Source organism: Felis catus, chromosome B3 (genome assembly GCF_018350175.1).
Source record: "Felis catus isolate Fca126 chromosome B3, F.catus_Fca126_mat1.0, whole genome shotgun sequence".
NCBI lineage: Eukaryota > Metazoa > Chordata > Mammalia > Carnivora > Felidae > Felis > Felis catus.
In genome coordinates, this window is record NC_058373.1 from 80,276,641 (window position 1) to 80,303,272 (window position 26,632).

A 26,632-nucleotide genomic window follows, 5' to 3' on the forward strand; every position below is an offset into this window, starting at 1 on the left:
GAAAATGAAAACACGTGATTCAAAAAGATATCTGCATCTCTGTTTATTGCATTATTTAAAAGATGTGAAAGCAACCTAACTTTCTCTCTACAAATCAATAGGTAGAGAAGATATTGTGTGTTTATATACACATTGGAATGCTTAACCATAAAAAATAATGAAATCTTGCTATTTGTGACAACATGGATGGATATAGAGGGTATCATGCTAAGTGAACTAAGTTAGACTGAGAAAGACAAATACCATATGATTTCACTTATGTGTAGAATTCCAAAAAACAAAACAAATAAATAAAACTAAAAAACCAGAAACAGACTCATAAATACAAAGAACAAGCTGATGGTAGCTAGAGCAGAAGGGGTGTGGGAGGGAATGGGCAAAATAGGTGAAGAGGATTGGGATACAAACTTAGAACTGTCAAATAAATAAGTCAAGGGATGAGAAGTACAGCATAGGGAATATACTTAATATTGTAACAACTTTGTATGGTGAGAGATGCTAACTAGACTTATTGTGATGAGCATTTTGTAATGTGAATGTTGAATCACTATGCTGTACATGTGAAACTAATGCAATACTGTATGTCAACTGTACATTAATTTAAAAAAATGATTATACATCATGATCAAGTGGAATACATTCCCAGATACAAAGATGGTTCTATCTATGAAAATCAATCAGTGTGACACATCAAATTAATAGAATGAGAAGTAAACATCAAATGGTCATACCAATAGATGTAGAAAAAGCATTTAAGAAAATTCAGCATCCTTTTACGATAAAAATTCCCAACAAATTGGGTACAGAAGGAACATACCTCAACATAAAAGCCCAAACATAACAAGCCCACAGCTAACACCATACTCTGTGGTGAAAAGTTGAGAGCTTTTCCTCTGGGATCAGGAATAAAACAAAGGTGCCCATTATCACCATTCCTATGTAACATAGCTGGAATTCCTAGCCCAAGCAGTTAGGCAAGGGAAAGAAATAAAAGACATCCAAATTGGAAAGGAAAAAGTAAAATTGCCTGTTTGCAAGATGACACGATCTTCTATTTTGAAAATCCTAAAAATCTTACCAAAAAACTTTTAGAATAGCTATCCACCTGGAATTAAGAGGGAATTTGGCTTACTTTATTCTATTAATTACCTATTACTATACAATAAATCACCCCAAAACATGGTGACTTAGGACAGCAAACCTTATCTGACAGTTTCTGTGGGTCAGAAATTTGAGAGCAGCTTAGCTGTGTGGTTCTAACTTAGGGTTTCCTGTGACGTTGCTCTCAGATCGTTAGCTAGTCTTCAGTCATATGAAGACTTAATTGAGGCTGGAGAATTTGCTTCTTTTTTTTTTTTTTTTTAATTTTTTTTTTTAAACCTTTATTTATTATTGAGAGACAGAGACAGACCATGAGCAGGAGAGGGGCAGAGAGAGAGGTAGTCACAGAATCCGAAGCAGGCTCCAGGCTCTGAGCCTTCAGCACAGAGACTGACACGGGGCTCGAACTCATGAACCACAGGCGAGATCATGACCTGAGCCGAAGTCGGATGCTTAACCAACTGAGCCACCCAGGCGCCCCTGGAGAATTTGCTTCTAAAATGGCTCACTCAGCATGGCTGTGGATAAATGCCTTATTTCCTTGCCAAGTGGGCCTTTTGTAAGGAGCATCTTCAAGTCCTTATGACTTGGCAGCTAGCTTCCTCCAGCACAGGTGATCCATGATAGAGAGTAAGGGGTGAGTCACAATGCCTTTTATGACCTAGTAGTCATAATATGACCTAATATGACCTAATAGTCATACATTGCCATTTCTTCCAGGCGTCTTGGTAGAAGCAAGTTACTAAGTATGGCCACAGTAAAGGAAAGGGAGGGAAATCAGGCTGTAACTTTTGAAGGGAGGAGTATCAAAATGTGAATATCCCTGACTGACCAAGTAGAGGTAAGCAGTGGAAGAGACTCAGAATACTTCTTGAGAGTGGTTTCTTGGAACTCTTCATTAAATTGTTGATGTCTCAAGGAAGGAGAGAATTGTTTGATATTATTTTGAAGACTAAGTTTGTTAAGACTTGGGCTGTTATTGAGACATACTTACGTATCATTGTTTTCCTCCTCCCATTTAGGAAGTCTCAAAGTTCATGCACTGGAAGGAAAACAAATGATAAAATCAAAATATGTGAATAGTCCTCCCCCCCCCCCCCCCGAAGTTTTGTTTTGGAGACTGTTTGAAATAAAGCAGTCATCAGTCAGGAATCAGCAAAAATTTTAGTTTCAGGTACTGGGGATTAGAAAGAAGGCTAATGTCAACTGGTCAAAAGTATGAAATAAGTGCTGTCTTTACAACATCCAATTCGGGGATAGCTTTTAATTTTGATATAATTTTAAACTTGTAGAAAAGTTACAGGAATATATACAGAATTCCTGAAAAACAGCCTTTTTTCAGATTCAGCAGTTGTTTGTTTTGTGACATTTGCCTTGTTAATTTTTCTCCTAAAACCTAAAAATCAGCCTAAAACCTCCAGGCATAAAACTGTAGTGGGATACAGTTAGGTTTATTAACTCATTGTAGTGAGAGAGATTGAAGATCAGAGGAACCATTGACTTCTCACTGTAGGGTAAAACAGATTTATTAAAGGATTTTGAAGAAGAGTGGCATCTAGGTGACATTTAAATGAAGTAGTGTTCTGATAGTGTTAAAGCAAAGCCACAGCCAAGCTGTATGTAAAGGAGTCAGCATCAGATCTGGACTGCACAGTGGACTTATGGTGTTGTTTCCTTGAAAACTACAAAATTAAGAGAAAGGAGGAAAGTTGTGTTTGGTACCTTTGTTGGCAATTGAGATTTTTTTCTCTGTATCAGTTATTTACTTTGATCCTCTTTGCGAAAGTTTCCTTATGTCCTTTTCTAGTCATTTCTCTGTCTGAGAGACAAGCACTGTTCTGATATTTTTCATGGTGGATTAATTTTGTCAGTCTCAGAGCCTCATATGAATGGAATAATGTAGGTATGAATGGTATGTAGTTTCTTTCACTCAGCATAATATCTGTAAGGTTCATCTGTTTTGTTGCATCTTGCAACACTTCTTACCTTTTTATTGCTATGTAGTATTGCATTTCATCAACAAACTGCAATTTGTTTATCCATTTTCTTAGTAATGGACAGGTGGGTTTCCAGCTTTGGAGCAGGAAGAAGGCTGCTATGAACATTCATGCATAAGGTTTCTGTCTATATGTTTTTATTTCTCTTGGATAGATAAATAGATGTGAAATTCCTGCATCAAAGGCTAGTGTCTGGGTATATGTTTAAGAAAGTGCAAAAACTTTTCAGAATGAAAAGTTCCTTTGTACATTTCCACCAACAATTTATGTGAATTTCTGAGTTGATTTATATCCTTTCCAGTGTTTGGTGTTGATAGTCTTTCTAATCTTAGCCATTATTATGGGTATGAAGTGGTCTGTCATAGTGGTTTTAAATTTTTTTTAAGATTTTGTTTTTAGGTAGTATCTATACCCAATGTGGGGCTCTAACTTACAACCCTGAGATCAAGAGTTGCATGCTCTACAGACTGAGCCAGCCAGGCACCCTGTTTTTAATCTTTTTTAACCTAATTACAAATGGTGTTGAACATCTTTTCATGTTTATTGACTATTCATATATCTTCCTTCAGGAAGTGTCCATTTATGTCTTTTGCCCATTTTTTCAAATTGGATTATTTTCTTTATATTTGTTGAGTTGTAGTTCTTTGTGTATTCTAGGTGTAAGTCTTTGTCAGACACAACTTTTACAAATACTTCCTCCTCGTCTGTGGTATGCATATTTACTTTCTTAATTGTATCTTTTGATGAGTGAAAGCTTTTAATTTTGATGAAGCATAATTTGTTTCTTTTTTTAAACGTTTCTTTTTTTAAACGTTATTTATTTTAAGAGACAGGGAAAGAGAGCAGGGGAGGGCAGAGAGAGAGGGGGTGGAGAGAATCCCAAGCAGGCTTCGCACTGTCAGCACAGAGCCTGATGTGGGGCTCGAACTTATGAACCATGAGATCATGACCTGAGCCAAGATCAAGAGTCAGATGCTTAACCAACTGAGCCACCAAGCACTCCATAATTACTACTTTTTTTGTTAAAATTTTTTGGTTGTATCTTGTAAAGTTAGTTCTATGATCTACTTGAAATTAATATTTCTGTGGTGCGAAGTATGGATCAACTTTCATTTGTTCATTTATTTGCCATATGGATATTTAGTTTTTCCAGCACCATTTTTTGAAAAGACTTTTCGCCATTGATTGCTTTGTTACCTTTGTTGAAAATTGAATGACTGGAAAAATATCTATTTCTGGGCTTTTTAGTTTTGTTCTATAGGTCTATATGGAATAGTGTGTGTATATTAAATTTTTTTTATCTTCTTACTCATTTTTGAGACAGAAAGCACAAGCTGGGGAAGGTAAGAGAAAGAGGGAGACAGGAGCCGAAGCAGGCTCCACGCTGACAGCAGAGAGCCTGATGCCAGGCTCAAACCCATGAGTTACAAAATCATGACCTGAGCTGAAGTTGGATGCCCAGCCGACTGAGCCACCCTGGCACCCATGGAATAGTATATATTACTACACTTTGAAAAACTACATAAAGTGCTTATTAGATATTGGCATATGTAGGGAAAAGTCTTTACTATACATGTTTTGGTAGCATTAAAAATTTTTTTTTAATGTTTATTTTTGAGAAAGAGAGAGAGTGTGAGCAGGGGAGGGGCAGAGAGAAAGGGAGAGACAGAATCTGAACCAGGCCCCAGGCTCTGAGCAGCTGTCAGCACAGAGCCCAGCAATGGGACTCAAACCCATGAACTGTGAGATCATGATCTGAGCTGAAGTCAGATGCTTAACTGACTAAGCCACCCTAGTGGTCTGGGTGGCTACCTAGCCACCCTGATAGCATTTTAAAAAATGTTTATTTATTTTGGGAGATTGAGGAGAGTGCATACCACATGTGTGAGCAGGGGAGGGGCAAAGGAAGAGGGAGAGATAGAATCTTAACCAAGGTCCATGCCCAGCACAGAGCCCAACACAGATCATGACCTGAGCCAAAATCAGAGCTGGATGCTTAACAGACTGAGCTACCCAGGAATTCCAGGAGATCTTTCTCAAGATCAGTTTATAGCCAATGACTGTTGGAGGCTTTTCAGCATGGTTCTGTACATACTTCTATGATACTTTTTTATGTCTTGTGATACTGATGTTCACTTTTAATTCTTATATTTATTTGTAAGTGTGAGAAAGTTCTTGTTTAGTGCAGAGTTCTGAGACTAGTAATTAACCAAAAAGTTCAGATACCTTTTTTTTTTTTTTAAAGGTAACATAGTTATCTTTAAGTGTGTTATAAAGATCTAGGTAGAACTTCCATCACACTGTCCATCAAGAGATGCTCTGGGTCTTTGTAGTAGGAAATGGAAAAGGAGGAGAAGATGTAGCCACTTAGAAAGCTTAGTCTAGAACCTTGCCCATCATATCAGTATCAAATATGTATCAATTGCGTTCAGATATTTATTAGCACTGTGCTGAATGATGTGGGAATTTTACCCTCAGGGCATTTGCCAGTATAGCTGAAGAATTAAAAAAAAAATTGAAATAAACATAATACAGAGTAATATGTGATTAATATTTGCATTAAGGTCATTGAGAGAATTTAAAATATCTTTATTATAGGTGTCTGTATTGTGGACCTCAGTCATTATTCTGAATTACAATAAATCTAAAAGTAAAAAATAGATTCAGTTTACCCACAGAGGGTAGAGGGTAAGGAATTATAAACTGTAGAGAGTGACTCTCAAATGTAAACCTGTGGTGCTGGATACTGACTAAACATCATTTATAAATTAAAATTTTTATGTTTATTCTAACTGAACTGTTATGTGTTTATGGACTTTTCTGCAATAGATTCTTATGTATGAATGGATTTATGATAAGCAGAATTCATCATCAGAGGTTGAATTATAAAGAAGTCCTAATAAAAGAGGCATTTTATCTTCCTATTGTATTTCATTAGTTTTAAGATGAACCCCTACCCCTACCCCCATGCACCTTTTAACATGTTTTAAAATTAGGTTATGGTCCTCTTTCAGTTTTGGCCACTGGGGCAGTCTGCAGTCATTGCATGAACATGTATAAACATCAAAAGCATTGGGACACCTGGGTGGCTCAGTCAGTTAAGCGTCTGACTCTTGGTTTCTGCTCAGGTCATGATCTCACAGTTCATGGGATTGAGACCTGCATCGGGCTCTATGCTGCCAGCTGGGAGCCTTCTTGGGCTTCTCTCTCCCCCTCTCTTTCTATCCCTACCCCATGTTCTAAACAATAAAAAGAAGGGTTGGGGTGCCTGGGTGGTTCAGTCAGTTAAGCGTCCGACTTTGGCTTAGGTCATGATCTCACGGCTCATGAGTTCAAGCCCCGTATCTGGCTAAGTGCTGACAGCTCAGAATCTGGAGCCTGCTTTGGATCTCTTTCTGCCCCTCCCTTGCTCGTGCTCTGTCTTTCTCTTTGTCAAAAATAAATAAACATTAAAAAAATAATTAAAAAAGAAGTATTGTCATATGCATATAGAGTATGATAGATCTGTGCCTCTAAAAAAGAAAAAGCCTAAAAAACACTAAAATACTCCTTTAACATTGCATTAATGGTGTGGAGAGGAGATGGGAAAGGTAGGCTGGACCTACTTAATTGGCAAAGCTTGCTCAATGTGGGGCTCTTTTGTTTTATAGATTCTTTTAAGAAATACCAATATTGATAGCACAGATGGTTTTGTAAGGAAGAACCAGGAAATAATGAAGGCTTGAAGACAAAATAATGCAAAAGATTTGGCCTATGACTTTTTATAAAAACACAAAAGTGACTTTTTATGTAAGAAATCAGTTCTTAAAATCAGTATGAAATCTAAGTTCTAAATTGTAAAAAAGCATTGATGGAATTTGATAGCCATCTTTGTGGGTATTTTTGTCCTTCCTTTGATATTTAATATTCTGTTATTTATTGTGTCCTTTTATTATTTTCATGTGAAGTGGCATAGTCACTCAGTTATGGGTTAGTCTGTTCCCACTTACGAGCTCTGTGACCTTGGACAACTATTTAACCTCTGTGAGCATTGGTTTGAAAATGGTAAAATGAGGGGCGCCTGGGTGGCGCGGTCGGTTAAGCGTCCGACTTCAGCCAGGTCACAATCTCGCGGTCCGTGAGTTCGAGCCCCGCGTCAGGCTCTGGGCTGATGGCTCGGAGCCTGGAGCCTGTTTCTGATTCTGTGTCTCCCTCTCTCTCTGCCCCTCCCCCGTTCATGCTCTGTCTCTCTCTGTCCCAAAAAAAATAAACGTTGAAAAAAAAAATTAAAAAAAAAAAAAAAAAGAAAATGGTAAAATGAGATTACATTTACTGACTAGCATTTTAAGTTAATTCTTTTCTACTTAAATTCCAAGAGCTTACACATACATTATCTACTTGAATCTCATAACATTTTAAGTAGGCTATTTATATATTTTTGGTAAAGTGAAATTTTGATGTTAAGATAATGTCCTTCCTCAGGGGCGCCTGGGTGGCTCAGTCAGTTAAGCATCCAACTTCAACTCAGGTCATGATCTCAGTTTATGGGTTCATGCCCTGTGTCAGGCTCTGTGCTGACAGCTCGGAGCCTGGAGCCTGCTTCAGATTCTGTGTCTCCCTCTCTCTCTGTCTGCCCCTCCCCACTCATGTTCTGTCTCTCTCCATTTCTCAAAAAAAAAAAAATGAATAAACGTTAAAAAAAAAAAAAAAGATAATGTCCTTCCTCTGTTTGATCTTTTGGAACTAGAGAAAAGTTAGAGAAGGTATATTTCAGTAATGAATATAAGTAACTTTGTTAACTAGTAAGGAGTGAGGACACAGAGGCAGAACAGTGTCTTTCAGTATGTACGTGGTTGAATGTTGTACTAGAAATGATATGGCAGTCAGATGCTTAAAGCTCTGTATAGAATCCCTGCAAATGCAAGTCACAAATGTAGTCTGATAAAGGTTTGTAGGCTACTTAAATGTGAATGGCATTGCTATTGATGGTGTGACTTTTTTTTCCCTACACAATGAACAAATTCTTGGTAAAGTTATAAACAAAAATAAAATATAAGTTTTCTTGATTTAATAGGAGTTCTAGTTTTGAAATAATTCATTTTATTCTAAAATAGCAAGGAAAAAAAGACTGTATTTATGTGTCAAATAGGCTTCAGTTCTAGGTTAATGTAATTATAATAGTTTTGGGGTTTTTTTAGTTTTTTGCTTTTTGTTTTTTCTTTTTTGTTTTTTACCTGTTCAGAGCTCCAGCTGGAAATTTGAAAGTCTGTACTGTTATGTAGGTCTTTTTGGTACATTACAGGATATCCTGCAATCCTCACCTCTTTCCACCAAAAGCCAGTAGTCATCTTAATGTTTTTGACAACTAAAAAAACATTTCCTCCAACTTTAATAATGTTCCCAAACTTTGCCATACTTGTTAAAACTATTGGGTTTAGATGTATGAAAGGTAAGGAAATTAAATTCTAGAGAAAGAAATGATTATGCAACTTATTTGTAATCATGGAGTGACTAAATTTTATTAAAGTGGGTAATTTGAAACTTTAAAAATTAAGATGGCTTATAGTATGTGCTTATTTTTCCTAGTAAAATGAATGAAAATAAACCCGGTGCTTCACAGAATCTTGGTAAGTAAAATATTTAAAACATTTTCAGATATAATTATTTGAAATATATAATATTGTTTATATATAATATAAACAAATATAATATTAAGATATTCTACTCTCGCCTTTTTATTATATTAAAACTTTGTAGAGTGCTGACTCAAAATAGGAATGAGTTCCTTGGTCCATGCTTTGTTCATACATCCATATACTAAAATAATAATATCGTGTGTATTCATTTCAAGAAAAATCCACTGTAAGATAACAGTTTGTCAAATTTTATTCATATTCTCTATATGTATTTATCAGGTATGCGTTTTATCTGAATAAAACAGCATTATTTAATAAACACAATTTTTTTTCATCTTTTTTGTATGACTTTTTCTTAGAAAAGGAAAAATGCGGGTAAGACCATTTTAAACAATACACAAAACCTAATATGAAAAGGAAGACTTATCTGTAGGTGCTCGTAACAGTCTCAAGTAGATGCATACCTTTGCTTTTACTTGTTCTTCATTTGTTAGTTTAAACTAATATATTGATTTGCTACCATGGAAAATGAGAAATTTAAGTTATGCTCTTCTGCCATTACTCCACTCATTTACCCTTTGTAAGATTTAATTTTTGATGTTCTCTCAAATTAAAAGTATTGTACTTAAAACTCTGTCTTGACCATCACTAATAAAGAGTGTCTGTTAACTCCACCTTCATGGTTGATAAAGAAATTTGTGCTCTTACTCCTCCCTGTACTTTGCTTTTCTGCTTTTACCTACAGACTTCTACCAACTATGTTAATTGTTCAGAAACTTCGTAATTCATGGACTACCTTCATGTATTATTTGTTAACTGCAAATACTGCCTTTACTGTTATTACTTAATATTTTTCCTAAGATTGACTCAGTTTTTTACTTATCTGAATGTGTTTATTTCATTATTTTAATACAGCTAGTATCATTTGCTCTAGTTATAAGGTGATCTTAATATAGTGAAGTCAGAAAGAACACTGTTACTGCATTTTAAATATTAAAAGTAAAAGACAACAAAGTACAAATACAAACAAAAACAATCTACATATAAAAATGGATGCCTGAAAACTAGTGTGTTCTACATCCAGTGTTTCCATCTACTGGGTGAAGGTAGGAAGGAGGACAAATGGAAAGCTGCAGGTTCATGGCATCATAGCATATGCAGCTCTATCCAGTGCTCATCATGAGGACTCCCATTCTGTAGTCTTAGCTAATTCCTTGTATTTCTCTTCCTCTTGATAGCTGCATGCATAGTTACAGCTAAAATTACAGGCACGGGGATGAATAGAATTTAAGATGAGAGCAGATGAGAGCTGCTGGTGTAAGATGTCCTGTAAACAAATGGCAATTTGCTGGAGTTGATGTGGTCAGTTACTCTGTATGGGGACAGAAGGGGAGTTGACATATTTTGAAAGATTGCGGAAAGGGCTTTCAGTTATGGCTAACCTTTAGTGACGGAGGGCAGATATAGGGGGGGATATTTCATAATATTAAATATTAGCTCATGATGTTTTTTTTCCAGTCCTGGAATCTATTTTGTGAGTACACTGTTAAATGTAGTACCATTTCTTTTTCTTTTCTTTTTTTTTAATGTTTATTTTTGAGGGAGAGAGAGAGAGAGAGAGAGAGAGAGAGACAGTGTTAGTAGGGGAGGGGCAGAGAGAGAGGGAGTCACAGAATCCGAAGCAGGCTCTAGGCTCTGTGCTATTAGTATAGAGCCCGATACGGGGCTTAAACTCACAAACCGTGAGATTATGACTTTATCTGAAGATACTTAACCGACTGAGCCACCCAGGCGCCCCAGATGTTGTACCGTTTCAATGCATAACATCCATTCTTGATTACATGTATTAACTAAAGGTAAATGAGACTGGCTGCTGTAATAGGTAAATGCTGAAGTCTTAGTGGTTTAACACAACAAAAGTTTATTATTTGGTTAAGTTACAGTCCAGTGTGAATTGGTTAGGGGAATTGGAGCAGATAGGGGGTTTCTGCTCCATGCAATCACTTAAGAGATTCAAGTTCCTTTCATCTTATATTGGTCAGCTACCTTGAGATTCTCAGAGTCTTTTCTCTTCATCTGGTAAGATTTTCTCATAGTTATATTAGTATGTTATTAGAAATTTTCTTTACAAGTAAATATAAGGTAGAAAAGTTTGATAATTATAATACTAATGTTTATTCAGCTCTATCTAGCTGCCACACCCTTTTAATTATATTACGGTATACCATCTCATTTAATCCTTATTAAGGCATAGTTTGAGGTAAGTACTCTTGTCCTCATTTTTAAGATGAAGAAACAGAGCCATAAAGTGTTTATGTGACTTGTCCAAGATTACACAGCAGGAGTGTGGTGCTGAAATTTAACTCAGATCTCCTTGACTCTACAGTTTGCCTTTATGAAATTATTATTGTTATGGTAAAATACATATAACACAAAGTACACGTAACTATTTTAAAGTATACAGTTTGGTGGCATTTAGTACATTCACAGTGTTGTACAACCATCACCACTATCTAGTTCCAGAACATTTTCATCATCCCCAAAGGAGACTGTACCTGTTAGGCAGTTACTTTTCATTTCCCTCTCTTTAGCCCCTGGAAACCACCAATCTGCTTTTTGGGCTGTCTGTGGATTTACCTATTCTGGATAATGTAATCTATTATATTAATGGGGTCATATAGTATGTGACCTCTTGTGCTTGGCTTCTTTTATTTAGCATGATGTTTCTAGGCTCCTCCAGGTTGTAGTATGTATTAGAGCATCATTCCTTTTTATAGCTGAATAATATTCTGTGGTACGGATATAATGTATTAATTTATTCATTCATCCATTCATTGATGCACATTTGGTTTGTTTTCCTTTTTTAGCTCTTGAGAATAGTGCTGCTATAAATCTTAGTATTCAAGTATTTAGTTTGAACATCCATTTTCAGTTCTTTGGCATATATACCCAGGAGTGGAATTGTTGTGTCATATAGTAACTATGTTTAAAATTTTAAGCAACAAAAAATATTATTTTTCCTAAGTCGCTGTACCATTTTACATTTCCACCAGCAGCGTGTGAGGGTTCCTATTTTTCCAGATCCTTGCCAACATTTGTTATTTTTGGACATTTTGGTTGTAGCCATCCTAGTAGATGTGAAGTTGTATCTCATTGTGGCTTTGATTTGCATTTCCCTGATGACAGATGATATTAAACATCTTTTAATGTGCTTACTGGCTATATATCTCCTTTGGAAAATGTTTATTCAAATCATTTGCTCCATTTTTAAATTGGTTGTATTTTTGTTGTTGAGTTATAAGAATTTCTTGTGATGCATTCTGGACACTAGACCCTCAGCAGGTATATGTTTCCAAATATATTCTCCTATTCTGTAGATGGTCTTTCCACTCTCTTGAGTGTTCTTTGATGCACAAAAGTTTAAAACTTAGGTGAAGTCCAATTTATCTATTTTTTCTTTTTTACTTTTGCTTTTGGTATCATGTGATTCCTAAGAAACCACTGCCACTCCAAGGTTATAAAGATTTACCCTATATTTTCTTCTCAGAGTTTAGTTTTGGTGCTTACATTTAGGTCTTTGATCTGTTTTGATTTAATTTTTGTATGTGGTGTCAGGTAGGGGTTCAGTTGTATTACCTTGCATGTGGCTATCATGTTGTGCTAGTAACATCTGTTGAAGAGACTGTTCTTTCCCTCAGTGAATGATCTTGGCATCCTTGTTCAAAATTAATTGACCACAGATAACATGTATAGGTTTATTTCTAGACTCTTTTTCCCCGATTGATCTATATCATTGTCCTTAGGCCACTACAACACTGTTTTGATTTCTGTGGCTTTTCCTAAGTTTTGAATTTCCTTTCTTTTTTTTTTTTTTTTCCATATCAGTCTAACTAAAGTTTTGTCAGTTTTGTTGACCTTTTCAAAGAATCAACTTTAGTTTTTATTTTCTTTAGTTTTTCTGTTTTCTATTTTATTTATCTGTGCTGTAATCTTTATTTTTTTCTTCCTTCTGCCAGCTTTTGGTTTAATATGTTTTTATTTTTCTAGTTCTTTAAGGTTAAAATTATTGATTTGGGGGTCTTTATTTTTTCTTTTTTCTTTTTTTTTTTCTCTTTTTTCTCTTTTTTTTTTAATTTTTTTAAATTCTTTTTTTTTCAACGTTTATTTTTTGGGGGGACAGAGAGAGACAGAGCATGAACGGGGGAGGGGCAGAGAGAGAGGGAGACACGGAATCAGAAACAGGCTCCAGGCTCTGAGCCATCAGCCCAGAGCCTGACGCGGGGCTCGAACTCACGGACCGCGAGATCGTGACCTGGCTGAAGTCGGACGCTTAACCGACTGCACCACCCAGGCGCCCCATGGGGTCTTTGTTTTTTCATATTGGCTTACATAGAGATCAGCCAGAGGTGAAAGCTTAGGGTTTCTGGGGTCTTTTTCTGAGCATGTATCTAGTCCTGAGCATGTGTGTGTCTTTCTAGATTCCTAGGTATCTGTGGGAGCTTTTCAAAGCCTTTATTTATCCTTGTGTCCCCTTTTCCCAGCCTCTTCTTTCCTGGGTGTTTTGGTCTGTTACCTGCTTGTCCTGTCTGTTACCCTTTGGTGCAAGCTGCTTCAGCTAGTATATTTGTCTAAGCGCTTTTGACAAATGGTGAGACTCCAGCCCTGAGAAAGTTCTGAGGCAAGCAAAACAAGGGCATGCATCTGAGCTCATCCCTCAGGGATCCACCACACAGATCAAAACACATAATCACATTTCTTTAAGAACAAGGTTCATTTCACCTCCTCTTGGACAAGCCAAACTGGAACATGGGCCATCGTACCTAAGGCCATTGCTCAGCTGGAGAGTGGGGGATGGTAGGCAGGTAAGTTAAAATACCACAAAGTGCTCATCAGAATTTACCAGCTTGTTTCTTTATTGAGCATTCTCCTAAGTGTTGTAAGTTTTAAAACTAGATTTCAGAGTTTCTAAAAAATTGATTCTGACAGTTTTTGGCAGCTTAAATGTTGCCTTAGTGGGGAGATAGTGTTTTGGGGTTTCCTAATCTATTTTCAGTGATTACCCTACTAGTTGCCATTTTGATGACACACTGGAATTCATCATTAAAGATAAATTAAAAAAAATGCAAAGTCTAAAACACTGTTTATTGTTTAGAAATAGGTGTTAGAAATTTTAAGTTACTGATAATAGTATAATGTGATTTGCTCTCTCAGAAAGAATTGAACACCTCACTTGAGAGAAGCTCCAGTTCCATAGGTTTTATTTTAAAAATTTAAAAATATTTTTTATATCTATTTACTTTTTTCACTGTTAGCTTGTGTTTTTTGTCGAAAAAATGATGACTGTCCTAATAAATATGGAGAAAAGAAAACTAATGAGAAATGGAATCTCACTGTACATTACTATTGTTTGGTGAGTATAATTTATAATTAAATCCTGGAAATTTGATATTCTTCTAAAGAAGACAATTAGATCTTGATGGCTGGTTTCTGAGAATTGGATAAGTCATTTAACTTCTTTTTGGATCTCATTTTGCCTATATCTAAAATAAGGTTTTTCATTTATCAAATTCTAAGATCCTGAAATTAGTTGGTATGTATGAAGGAAGACCTGTCATCATTATCTGTATTTTTGTCTAACCCTTTAGGGCCTAAGTGAATAAAGGAGAAAATGGTTAGGGCTTTAAGGTGGTATCTTTTTTTTTTCACTTTTTTGTTTCCATTGTTGCAAGTGGTAAATCTCAGAAAAGAGTTGTTGAAGGTTCAGGGAATAGAAGGAAAGTATTTTACTTCACAGAGAACCTGCAAAAAAAAGTTTTGAATGAAGGTAATAAATTCTTGTGGAAGAGGAAATAGGTGAGTTTATGGGTCACTTGGAAGAAAGAAAAACTGATTTCATACTGAGAATTGGTCTCTCATTTGTTTCCCCTTTCCTTTACCAACTTCTTACCTCACTCAGTCTGTGCCTTATATTAACAGCACCATCACTACCTTAGCATGCCAAGGTTGCATCAGTAGACACAATATTTCTTGATAGTATGTAAGTTATATATTGCTTCTTAACAAATTATCCTGAAATTTAGCAGTTTAAACAGTTATTATCTCAAACACTTTTTGAGGGTCAGGAATCTGGTATTGGCTGAGTTTGGTAGTTCTGTCTCAGGGGCTCTAATGAGGTTGCAATTCATATTGCATATAAATTGCAATGTGGGTTCAGTCATATAAAGGCGAGAGAGGGCAGAGGATCCATCTCTGATGGCTCACTTTACATGGCTTTTGGCCTTAGTACTTTCTACGTATTGGCAGGAAGCCTCAGTTCCTTACTTCCTGGGTACCTCTGTAGGGTACTCACAGCATGGCATCTGGCTTCTTTTAGAAGAAGTGGTAAAAGAGAGAGAAAGAGAAAAAAATGGAGAGATAGATTGACACCAAGATAGAACCATATGACCTAGTCTTCACTGTCCCATACCACTGTCACTTTTAATTTATTCTCTTTGTTAGAAGTGAGTCATTAAGTTGAGCCCACATTCAAGGCAAAGGGAAATAGGCCCCATCTCTTAAAGGATGAAGTATCAATAAATATGTACATCTATTTTCATACCCACCCCAGGATCCCTGTTAAAACTCTAGATACTTCTTGAGAAACCATTTAACATATTTCTTGGTGATTCTCTAAGACTATAGTGTTGTGTCTCAGGTACCCTATGGATTAAATAGACTTCTGGACTGGCTTAGGAACCTAATTACTTTGTACCAAGATTTAAGGGAACTTGAATTTGGCATTCCAAGTTTATTTGTAAGTTGGAAGTCTTAAATTTTGTATCACCAAAGAAAACCTTTTCATTTTTCTAAGAGTTTATTTTACTTTTTCTGCAGAAGAATCAGGGGAGCTATTTTATTAGTAATTGGGTTATGTTTTCATAGCCAATTCTTTTTTTTTTTCCTTCAAGTTTATTTGGAGAGAGAGAGAGAGAGAGCACGTGAGTGGGGTAGGGGCAGAGAGAGAGGGAGAGAGAGAATCCCAGGCAAGCTCCATGCTTGCCCAAGCACAGAGCCCAGCGTGGGGCTCAATCTCAACCATGAGATCATGACCTGAGATGAAACCAAGAGTCCAAAGGTTAACCTACTGAGCCACTCAGGCGCCCCCATAACCAATTCTTAAGTAATGTGTATTTTTAGGTTTAGGATGTATTATATTGATTAAAATAATCCTCTAATCACAAATTTAAAGTATTTTTAAATTATTAAATATATTTAATTTTATGAAAATATCCTTTATATTGTTTGTCTTTAATGAGTATGATAATTCAAAACATACCCAAGGCTCAACACGTCAAAGATTCCATTTCATTGTGAACAGGAAAGTACAGTAATGTTATAAATGGTAATGGAATGTTAGAGTTGAAAGAGACTTATAGGGGCGCCTGTGTGGCTCAGTTGGTTGGGCCTCTGACTTCGGTTCAGGTCGTGATCTTGCGGTTCATGGTTTGAGCCCCGCATTGGGCTCTGTGCTGACAGCTCAGAGCCTGGAGCCTGCTTCGGATTCTGTTGTCTCCCTCTCTCTCTCTCTCTGTTCCTTCCCTGCATGTGTTCTGTCTCTCTGTCTCAAAAATAAATATTTTAAAAAATTTAAAAAAGAAAAGAGAGACTTAGAGACAATCTAGTCCAGTGTTTTTATTTTTGTGTTTAAGGTCAGAGATGGCTAAATTAATTGCCTAGAGTTCCAGAAAGTTCCAGGACACAGAGCCTGGTTTGCAAGCCAGGATTTATTCATCATCCCATGTGTTTTCTTGATTCATGTTTCCTTAACATATTTAAACTGAAGTTAAAAGATTTTTAAAAATTCAAACATTTATGTTAACCATGATTCAGTAGGTTTCCCTGTAAATACTCCTTTTATGATTCAGAATCCAGCTAGATTTCAAGTTGGCCTGAAATATCACTGATAAACTGAATTACCTCCATAACATTTACTGATACTACATTTACACCTTACAGTATTTACCACTATTTTTTCTAAAACAGGTGTTTTCTGCCTTCCTTTCTTTCTCTCTTTTTCTATTATTTTCTGGAATGCTTTTAGAAACCAGTTTGGTTATAGGAACTGTTAATATGCAGTGTCTTCCAAATCAAAGAATTTGAGTAGCCTCTTACTTTGACCATGAAAAATAACTGTTATAGATAAGAGGCGCTTGAAATTTGAGTTATGTCCATTTTTCAGTGGAACATTATCGATCTTCTCTATATATACACACATACACATGTTTTATATATACGTATATATATATTTATACATTTTATATACATGTATATATACATATATGTATATGTGTACACACATATTTCATATATATATACACATACACACATATATTTCTAAACTAGTTTGTTAGAGTCTGTTTTCTAATTGAGAATATATTTATAGTTGATGTCAAGTGGAATTTGGCAGAGAGGTAAAGAAGAAGAAGGAGTTTACGGTTTTCTAGTAGAAGACATCAGGAAAGAAGTGAACAGAGCTTCTAAACTGGTAAGTAAATTGTTTTACTCTTTACACTAAATACTATAAGTATGGTCATACTAGGGAGGTTTTTTCCCATCAGTTTCCCAACTGGAAATTTACAAGACTTTGATTTTATGTTCAAATGCTTATTTTTGTCAAATACAGTAAATTTAAAAGAACACTTTGTATATTTGCAATGAGAGTGAGGTTAACCAACCCTCAATAATACATGTGACAATGCTGGTTTCATATCCTTATTTTATTCCAGCCTATCCATCATTTCACCTACTCTTACCATCAGAATTGTGAACATACTTTTACTCTGCTATTCTTCAAATCTTTAATCCTGAGTCAACCCAGTCATTCACTTTTCATTCCTATACCTTAGTTAGTGAGTTGGCATGATGGGTTGAGGTGGAAATTACGCAGCTGGGCAGACCAGTAATTTATGATCTCTACACCTCTTGTGGCCATTCTGTGACATCGTGTACCTTTGTTCACTTCCTTCTCATGTTCTGCAAGGTAAGTACAGTAAAACCTTGGATTGTAAGTAACTTGTTCTGCGAGTGTTCTCCAAGACAAGCAAACATTTCTAATAAATTTTAATTTGATAAATGAGCGATGTCTTGCCATACAAGTAGTATGTGACACTGAATGTCACATGATCACAACTGAACCAGTGGTTCTTCTCTTGCTCTCACTGTGGGATTGTAGGTGATCGTCTCCCATGCTCAGATGCTCTGTCTTACTAGCTTGTGGTGTTTGGCAGAAATCAGTGATTTTTCAGAATGTTGAAAGGTGCCCACAACTGGCACTCATGGTTTTTTTTTTTGTCACTTCAAAACACTATTTACAGTCCTTTGCCTTTCCATATGAGAGTTAGGTTAGGAATGCTTTGTTTCATTCTAGGTCAGGGTGCCTGCAGATAACAGACCCTTTCCTCCTCTGCCTTATTGCCAGTTATATTAAATACAGTATATGACAAGCGTTTATTAATACTGTACTGTAGTTAACATCTGGAGTGTATACAGTGGCCCCCGTGCAGAAAAAGTTTCCATTGAGCCAAGAGCAGTGATTCTGTTAGTGATAGTGGAAGTTGTCCTACACATAAACCTCCTCTGTCTTGTCTCCCTCACTTCAGCCATGAAGGTCTTCAAAGGTTAATTTGTTTATTTTTCTTTATATTTTGTGTTTTCTTTATTATTTTGTATTATATTACAATCCTGTAATCATTTTTATATGAATTTTTTTGGGTCATGGAATGAATAATCTGAGTTTCCATTATTATGGGGAAATTCGCTTTGATATACAAGTGCTTTGGATTACAAGCATGTTTCTGGAATGAATTATGCTCGCAAATCAAGGTTTTACTGTATTCTAAACTTTAACCCTTTGTTCATCTAATTATAGTTTGTGAGTCTTCTGTGTGATACCTACTGTATTAAACACAAGGAAAGAATTATAGGTTTCCATGTGGTGTGAGTAGAAATAAGGAGAATTAGAAAATGAGGTTAAAAAAAATGAGAAAAAAAAAATGAGAAGGTTGGAAGTTTAGGGAATTCCGTCCAGAGGAAATGATAACTGGAACTGATGATTTTTATGGAGTAGAGATGAAGAGCATTGACACATCATAGTTGAAGAAGTTGAAGAAAGGTTGTCTCATCAATGTAGGAGTTGTTTACAATGATAGCAAGAATTAGATACAGAGAAAGGCGCCAAAGTCTCAAGGCAGGAGAAGTTAGTAGGTAACAGAGGATAGATGTCATTAGGCTCAAAGGACCAGAGTTTTTAAAGTATGAAGGTAGAGTTGTGGACTATAGTCTGTAATAGAGAACTAAAATAATATTTTGATATCCCCCTTGCTTTTTTCCATATCCTCCTCCCAACCCTTGCCAAGTCTGAATGAAAATGAAAGATGATGGGAAAATAAGAAATTTCATCCAAGAAATTCTGAAAGGGAAGCAAGACCTTTATTTTAGTTGAGGCAAAAAAAAAGGGGGGGGGACAGTTATTTTTAAATATGTTGAGGAGGCATGGGACTAGATGGTGGGATATAACTGTAGGGCATAAAAGAAAACCTTGGGCGAAAGGTTAGCAGTGGCATTTAACTAAGGACTGTGTGAGAATATTAGTATCAGAATTCCTCAACCTTCTGATGATTAGTGAACTTGTGGTGAAATATGACCTGAAAGGGTCTCCTTACAGTTTGGAAATACCTGTTTTCTAAAAACATCTTAATCCTCTGTGAGCATATTGTGAACCTTTAAAAATATCCTCATCCTTGAGTTGTCTCCATTTGTGACCTGAAGCTAGAGTTCCATTTGTCAGTTTATGGGAGGAGCCTCAGGTTGGCAAGGTATTCTCCAGTGACCTAATGGTACTTCAGGGTCAGCAATAAGACTACATACTCCCTTCATCAGTGACCATTTTATAATAGCTGTCTCAAGGGTTCCAAAATGTTTTAGATACTGCTGTGTATTTTAGTAATGATTGAATTATCTAATATTAGTCTTTGTGTTCATATACCAGTGTTATATTTTAGTTAGTGCCATTGGTATTGTGTTTGTTCCTTAGGGCTACCATAATAAATTACCACAGACTAGGTCGCTTAAAACAGAAATTTGTTCTCATAGTTCTGGAGACCAGAAATTCCTAATGAAACTGTCAGAAGGATTGATTCTTTCTGGGAGCTCTGAGGGAGAATCCCTTCCATGCTTCTCTCCCAGCTATTGGTGGCTACTGGCAACCTTTGGCATTCCTTGGTTTGTGGCACCATAACTCCTATCTCTGCTTCCAGCTTCACATGGCTTTCCCCTCTGTGTGTCTGTGTCTTAAATGTCCCTCTCCTTTCACTTATAAGAACGCTAGTCATTTGATTTAGGGACCACCCTAAATCTAGGATGGTTTCATTTTAAGATCTTTAACTAACTTACATCTACAAAGACCCTATATCCAAATAAGATCACATACATAGTACCAGGAATTAGGACTTGAACATATCTTGTTGGGGGGAGGTCACTATGTAACCTATTATGAGTATCTAACACTTTTTTCATTTAGTTAGGATAGAGTGATTGATCCTAGCAGATTTTTTTTTTTTTTTTTTTACAGATTGGTTTCTAGTATTGTTCGGCTGTTCTCCTTGATGAGTATTTCCTAGTTATGTGTTTTGTTTTTTTTTTAATTTTTTTTTCAACGTTTATTTATTATTTTTTGGGACAGAGAGAGACAGAGCATGAACGGGGGAAGGGCAGAGAGAGAGGGAGACACAGAATCAGAAACAGGCTCCAGGCTCTGAGCCATCAGCCCAGAGCCTGATGCGGGGCTCGAACTCACAGACCGCGAGATTGTGACCTGGCTGAAGTCGGACGCTTAACCGACTGCGCCACCCAGGCGCCCCCCTAGTTATGTGTTTTTTATTAGATTTGAGACTTTTTTTTTTAATGTTTATATATTTATTTTGAGAGAGTGGGGGAGGGGCAGAGGTGAGGGCAGAGAGAGAGCATCCCAAGCAGACTCTATGCTGTCAGCACAGAGCCCGACATGGGGCATGACTCCATGTACTGTGAGGTCATGACCTGAGCCAAAATCAAGAGTTGGATCCTTAAACAACTAAGCTACCCAGGCGCCCTGAGATTTGAGATTTTAATGTATAGCCGTTATGTTTACAAATCCTTTAGTTGAAAGTATTTTAGCCAGGTAGAAAGGAAAAGAAGCATCTCTGTCTCATCCACATGTTAGATGGGAGATGAATCCTTTATGAAAAATTGTTACAGTAGTGAATCTTTAGTGTCTTTAGATTGTTTCTGGGTTGGACAGTTTTTTTTTCAGGAAATTGCTTTAATATACCATCATCATAGCTGTTGTAAGATGAAAATAATTTCAGACTCCCCACAAAGAATATTCATTTATACCTGGGTCATATTATAGTACTCAGCTTTCGTATGTTATGATCTCTGTTTTCATATTTTCTTCTAGAAATGCTGTATTTGCAAGAAAACTGGTGCTTCAATTGGATGTGTTGCACCCCGATGTAAACGAAGTTATCATTTTCCATGTGGACTTCAGAGAGAATGTATTTTCCAATTTACTGGCAATTTTGCGTAAGTTAATTAACTATTGAATATGAACGATGAATGTTAGGGAAAAGTAGAAAATGGATATGGATATCCCAATGATAATTCCTTTGTAAAATTTCTTTTCAGAGCTACACTGAGTTTACACATATATGTACATTTATGTTTTAAATACTCCCCTCTTTTATGGAGTCATCACTGTCTTCAAAGTCTTGGAAATTGCCAGTGTAGAATGGGCTTAACAATTAATATTCACTTTCAGCTTTCAACTCTAGAATATGATACGGAACCCTTAAATTCATATTTAATAAAAATTTCCACCTTTCATAAGTCTAGATTTTTATGTCATGTTTTTAGATTTATGATCCACTTTTCTTCCACAGGGCCAGATATATTTCTCATTGAGTAAATTAAAGGCATTTAAATTTGGTGGAGTCCAAAAATAAATATTATGCCCTGGAGTGCCCCAGACAATGTTTACTTCCTGAATCAAGCTTTAAACATCAAAATTTATGAATTTTAGTATTTGATATTATTAGTGTCCTATTTCTTGTGGTCTTTGTGTTCTTGAACTATTTAATGGATTGTTACCATGTATAAACTGCAGTTTAGAAAATAAAAGAGGAAATAAATTTAGTTACTTAAAATAAGTTTTTACTTACATTTTATGTGTTACTTGATTAAAATATTTTTTAAGTTTAAATTCCTTCTTTTGTGCATTGTTGAGTATAATGGTGTTGCTAACAATATTATTACATAGGATTCTCAACATAATACTAGTTACTGAAATTCTGTGAGTTAAGTCTTAACCAACAAAAGGTACACATTCTGAATGTCCAGCTTTCCTTGCTCATAGATTGTGAAATGGATTTTTTTAAATATCAAATTTATTGTCAAATTGGTTTCCATACAACACCCAGTGCTCATCCCAAAAGGTGCCCTCCTCAATACCCATCATCCACCCTCCCCTCCCTCCCACCCCCCATCTACCCTCACTTTGTTCTCAGTTTTTAAGAGTCTCTTATGCTTTGGCTCTCTCCCTCTCTTACCTCTTTTTTTTTTTTTCTTCCCCTCCCCCATGGACTTCTGTTAAGTTTCTCAGGATCCACATAAGAGTGAAACCATATGGTATCTGTCTTTTTCTGTATGACTTATTTCACTTAGCATAACACTCTCCAGTTTTTTTTTAAAGTTAGTAATAGTCAAGCTTTATTAGGTAAAGAGGTAGAGACAGAACAACTTCAAATTCTCATTATCTTACAATAGTATTTCTCAACTTTTTATTCATTATCACTCCTTTAGAGAGAAATATGAAGTTAAATTTAAATGATACCCATTCATATGAATGCCTTACAACCACGAATTTATTTTTCCTTTACTTTTTCTTTCTTTTTTTTTTTTTTTTTTTTTAATTTACATCCAAATTAGTTAGCACATAGTGCAACAGTCATTTCAGGAGTAGATTCCTTAGTGCCCCTTACCCATTTAGCCCATCCCCCCTCCCTGTGAGATGGATTTATAGTGCCAAGGTTCCTGTCTATTGTAGGTTAATTATGATACAAATGAGTTTTCTTTTATTAAATGCAAATTACAATGCTAGCCTGATTGTGCTTTGCAATTACTAGATGTTATTTTTAAATAATTTATATTTTTAGGTCATTTTGTTGGAACCATCGACCTGTTCAAATAATTACATCTAATAATTATAGAGACTCCTTACCATGTACCATTTGCTTGGAATATATTGAGCCTATTCCAACTTACAGCATATTACGAAGTCCTTGTTGTAAGAATGCTTGGTTTCATAGAGACTGTTTACAGGTAAGATATCTTGTAAACTTTTTCTAATATAAAATTTGTTGCTTGCTGATTTGAATTTCATTTCATTTATTTTATTTTTTTTAAGTTTATGTACTTACTTATTTAAGTAATCTCTACACCCAACATGAGGCTTGAACTCACAACCCTGGGATCAAGAGTCATATGCTACTCCAACTGAGGATGGCAAGGTGCCCTGATTTGAATTTTAAATTGGAAAGAGTTGACATGTGTATTTTACCTGTACTTGTAACTTTTAAAAACAGCTAAATTAAAGCATATTTTACATATGAAATATACTGTACTGAAGAATTACTGTATTGAAATTTACTCTTTTGAAGTGAATATCAAACTAATGTTTTAATAAATAGTTTAGAATACTACCTTTTAGTTTTTATTATGCTTGAACATTTTTGTTGTTTTTACCTAAGGCTTTTGTTTGTATTTCACAGTGAATAAAACACAGATTTAATTCCCAAGTTCATTTACATATTTAAGCTTAGAAGACCAAGATTTGTGAAATGATAATTTAACTGTAAGCTAAGATACTTAAATGTTAAGAGGCCTTTAAAACAAAAACAAAAACAGAAACAACTGTGGTCAACACTATATGACAGCTTCTTGACAGGGACTGATTACTGTTTAATGAATTAAAAGCATTAGTTCTTTTTGAAAGACACCTTGTATGTTAAACTTGATGACAAGTTATTAAGTAGATACCATACAACACATAACATTAAGTAATTGAACAGTTACTTGATTCAGATGATTCTTGAAGATTTTAAAAAGATCTCACTTATTGATAACATCATATACAATAATGTACATGTGTGAACTGGCCAACTGATAGTTACAGTTAATAGAATGCCAAATAATAAAGGATTTAAGTTTAATGCTTTTATTAAAGTTTGGCTTTTATTATTGTTTAGTAAAATATAATGTTATTATTGATTATAGGTTATCCACAAAAGTACTTTTTAAAGTTAAAAGATGTTATAAATCCTCATATTTCAAGGCAGTCTTAAAAGTATTAATAATAGTAAAGTACTTGAATGAATCAAACAATAGGCAATAACTTCAGTTTCTTCTCAAGTAGTGGTCACTCAGCCCAGTAAAAAATATACTTTCAAAATTACAGTTTCTCGTAATAAACCCTCTGCAGTTTCACCAGGGGTTGTGTCCCCTACCTTTGAACTTACAAATCTTTTAAGCCATCCTGATCATTATGTAGAAATAGAGAATATTCAAATGCACCTAATGGACCCTACTTTGTAGCACATGTGGATAGAATGAGTGAAGCACAGAAGTTGAGTGTGGGATCTGATGATGGTGTCTACACTCAAGCTCTTTTGTTACACCAGAAGGCCAGAATAGAACAACTTAAAAAGAACTCTAAATTCAAAAGAAAAAGCTGGTTAAACTAAAATCTGAGGTCATTGAAATGGAAAATATTCTAACTCAGGGGCACCTGAAAAGATTAAATTCCACATCCCCAAATATCTTCTCTCAAAGAAATGTAGCAGTTTAGAATTGTAGTAGACCATTCCAGATTGACCTTGACATTAACCAAAGAAATTGATCTTTTTTAAACCTGAGGACCACATTTTAATCTCAGCGCTATTCATAACTTCTATGACAATATGGGATTTGTAGATCCTGTGCCACCAATACCCAAAGATCAAAGGTCCACTATCAAAACACCAAGGACTCAAGACACAGAAGATGGTGAGGGGTCTCAGTGGAATTGTACTGCCTGTATTTTTTTGAACTATCCAGCCTTAATCTGCTGCAAACAATGTGAGATGCCAAGGCATCTGAGCCAAAAAGCCCTATGTCTCTAAAGTCACATGTGAAGTTCAAGAAACTGGTCTGTCATCCAAGTTTTTCACAGTGCTATTCACAGTACATAAACTTAAATAGCACAGTCATCCTATGCTACATAGGATTTTGTCAGAGTGACGGTGTGACAAGATGCTGTTACTCTGATGTTAAATGTCAGCCCACAGAGCTAATAATACCTTAATAATAATACCTTGCCTTAATCTGCTGCAAACAATGTTAGATGCCAAGGCATCTGAGCCAAAAAGCCCTATGTCTCTAAAGTCACATGTGAAGTTCAAGAAACTGGTCTGTCATCCAAGTTTTTCACAGTGCTATTTCACAGTACATAAACTTAAATAGCATAGTCATCCTATGCTACATAGGATTTTGTCAGAGTGACGGTGTGACAAGATGCTGTTACTCTAATGTTAAATGTCAGCCCACAGAGCTAATAATACCTCAATCTAATGTCATGGGCAGTTGAAATTCATCTTGGTTGCCCACTGTCTAACCATGTACAGTGTTACCAGTAGCCCATTATGGATAATTCTTGTTATATTAATGCCTAGGTGTTCCCAGTTACCTTTTCACCTTCATGTCACTACTGAGTTTTGACGGGAGGAAAGAGTAGAATGATGGCTTTTTCTTTTCTTTGCTTTGCTTTGCTTTGCTTTGCTTTGCTTTCTTTTTTCTTTTTCTTTTTTCTTTTCTTTTCTTTTCTTTTCTTTTCTTTTCTTTTCTTTTCTTTTCTTTTCTTTTCTTTTCTTTTCTTTTCTTTTTAAAGCTTTCAGTGAGGGGGTGCCTGGGTGGCTCAGTTGGTTAAGTGTCGGACTCTTAATTTTGGCTCAGGTCATGATCTCCTGGTTTGTGAGACCGAGTCCCACGTTGGGCTCTGTGCTGACACAGAACCTGCTTGGGATTTTCTCTCTTCTCTCTTCTCTCTTTCTCCCTCCCTCCCTCCTTCTCTCCCTCTCTGCTCCTCCCCAGCTCACATGTGCTCTCTCTCTCTCAAAATAAAATAAAATTAAATTTAAAAAGTTTTCAGTGAAACACTACAAACATGAAGAAAAAGAACAAGGTTTAATTATTTAAAAACTGTTGCTGCCTCATAGTGCCAGTGGATAGGGGAAGAACTTCATGAATTTGTGGAACCCTTGGCCTTGTCTTTGTTGTCCCAAAAACTCCACTAGGTAAAGCCAGCTTCTGGGATCTAAGGATGAAAAGGAAAGCAGCGTGTGTTGTTTGTACAAACATGCAGTGAAATATCCCAAAGCTTTTCCAACTGTACCAATCTTGAGTCTGCTTTAAGGGATTTCTTTATTATTTTCTTTATTTCTATGTGTGTAGTGTGGTAATATTTTGTTAACTGATTTTCTTGTTTCGTCTTAGTGATTAAGCATATTGATGTCCCTTTTTAGCTTTACCTGAGAAAAGCAGTGCCTTAAAATTAAAAAGCATTAATAAAATGAAACCGTGCACAACTTTTCTGTACTTTGCTCCTGCCAGTGTTCTGTGAAGACATACAGACAGATGCTGGCCAGTGTATTGCAGGAAATACTACAGGACTTATGTCTCTAAGTCACACTGTGTACTGAGTTTAGCAGTGGGTGGCACAACACAACGTTTAGTCTTCCACAAGGAAGCTTAAAACAAAAGGTTTTTAACCCACTGATAGAACAACAACCTTAAGCAGAACTTTCATAAGAC

The 26,632-nt window shown here is 35.8% G+C and overlaps 1 protein-coding gene across 4 annotated transcripts in view; it reads left to right on the plus strand.

Annotated features, from left to right (window-relative positions):
- The window catches only part of G2E3 (G2/M-phase specific E3 ubiquitin protein ligase), a 69,091-nt gene that overhangs the window by 14,487 nt on the left and 27,972 nt on the right, over positions 1-26,632 (plus strand). Inside the window, exons 1-6 of one of the 4 annotated variants that reach the window (XM_019832887.3) lie at positions 1,588-1,942; positions 8,664-8,704; positions 14,026-14,123; positions 17,136-17,237; positions 21,189-21,313; positions 22,942-23,107. In XM_019832887.3, coding sequence (XP_019688446.1) covers positions 8,668-8,704; positions 14,026-14,123; positions 17,136-17,237; positions 21,189-21,313; positions 22,942-23,107 — 528 coding nt within the window. In that variant the 5' untranslated portion in view covers positions 1,588-1,942; positions 8,664-8,667. Of the gene's footprint in view, positions 1-1,587; positions 1,943-8,663; positions 8,705-14,025; positions 14,124-17,135; positions 17,238-21,188; positions 21,314-22,941; positions 23,108-26,632 lie in introns of those variants that run through there. The other 3 variants (XM_003987528.6, XM_019832888.3, XM_006932797.5) reach the window with 3 other exon arrangements.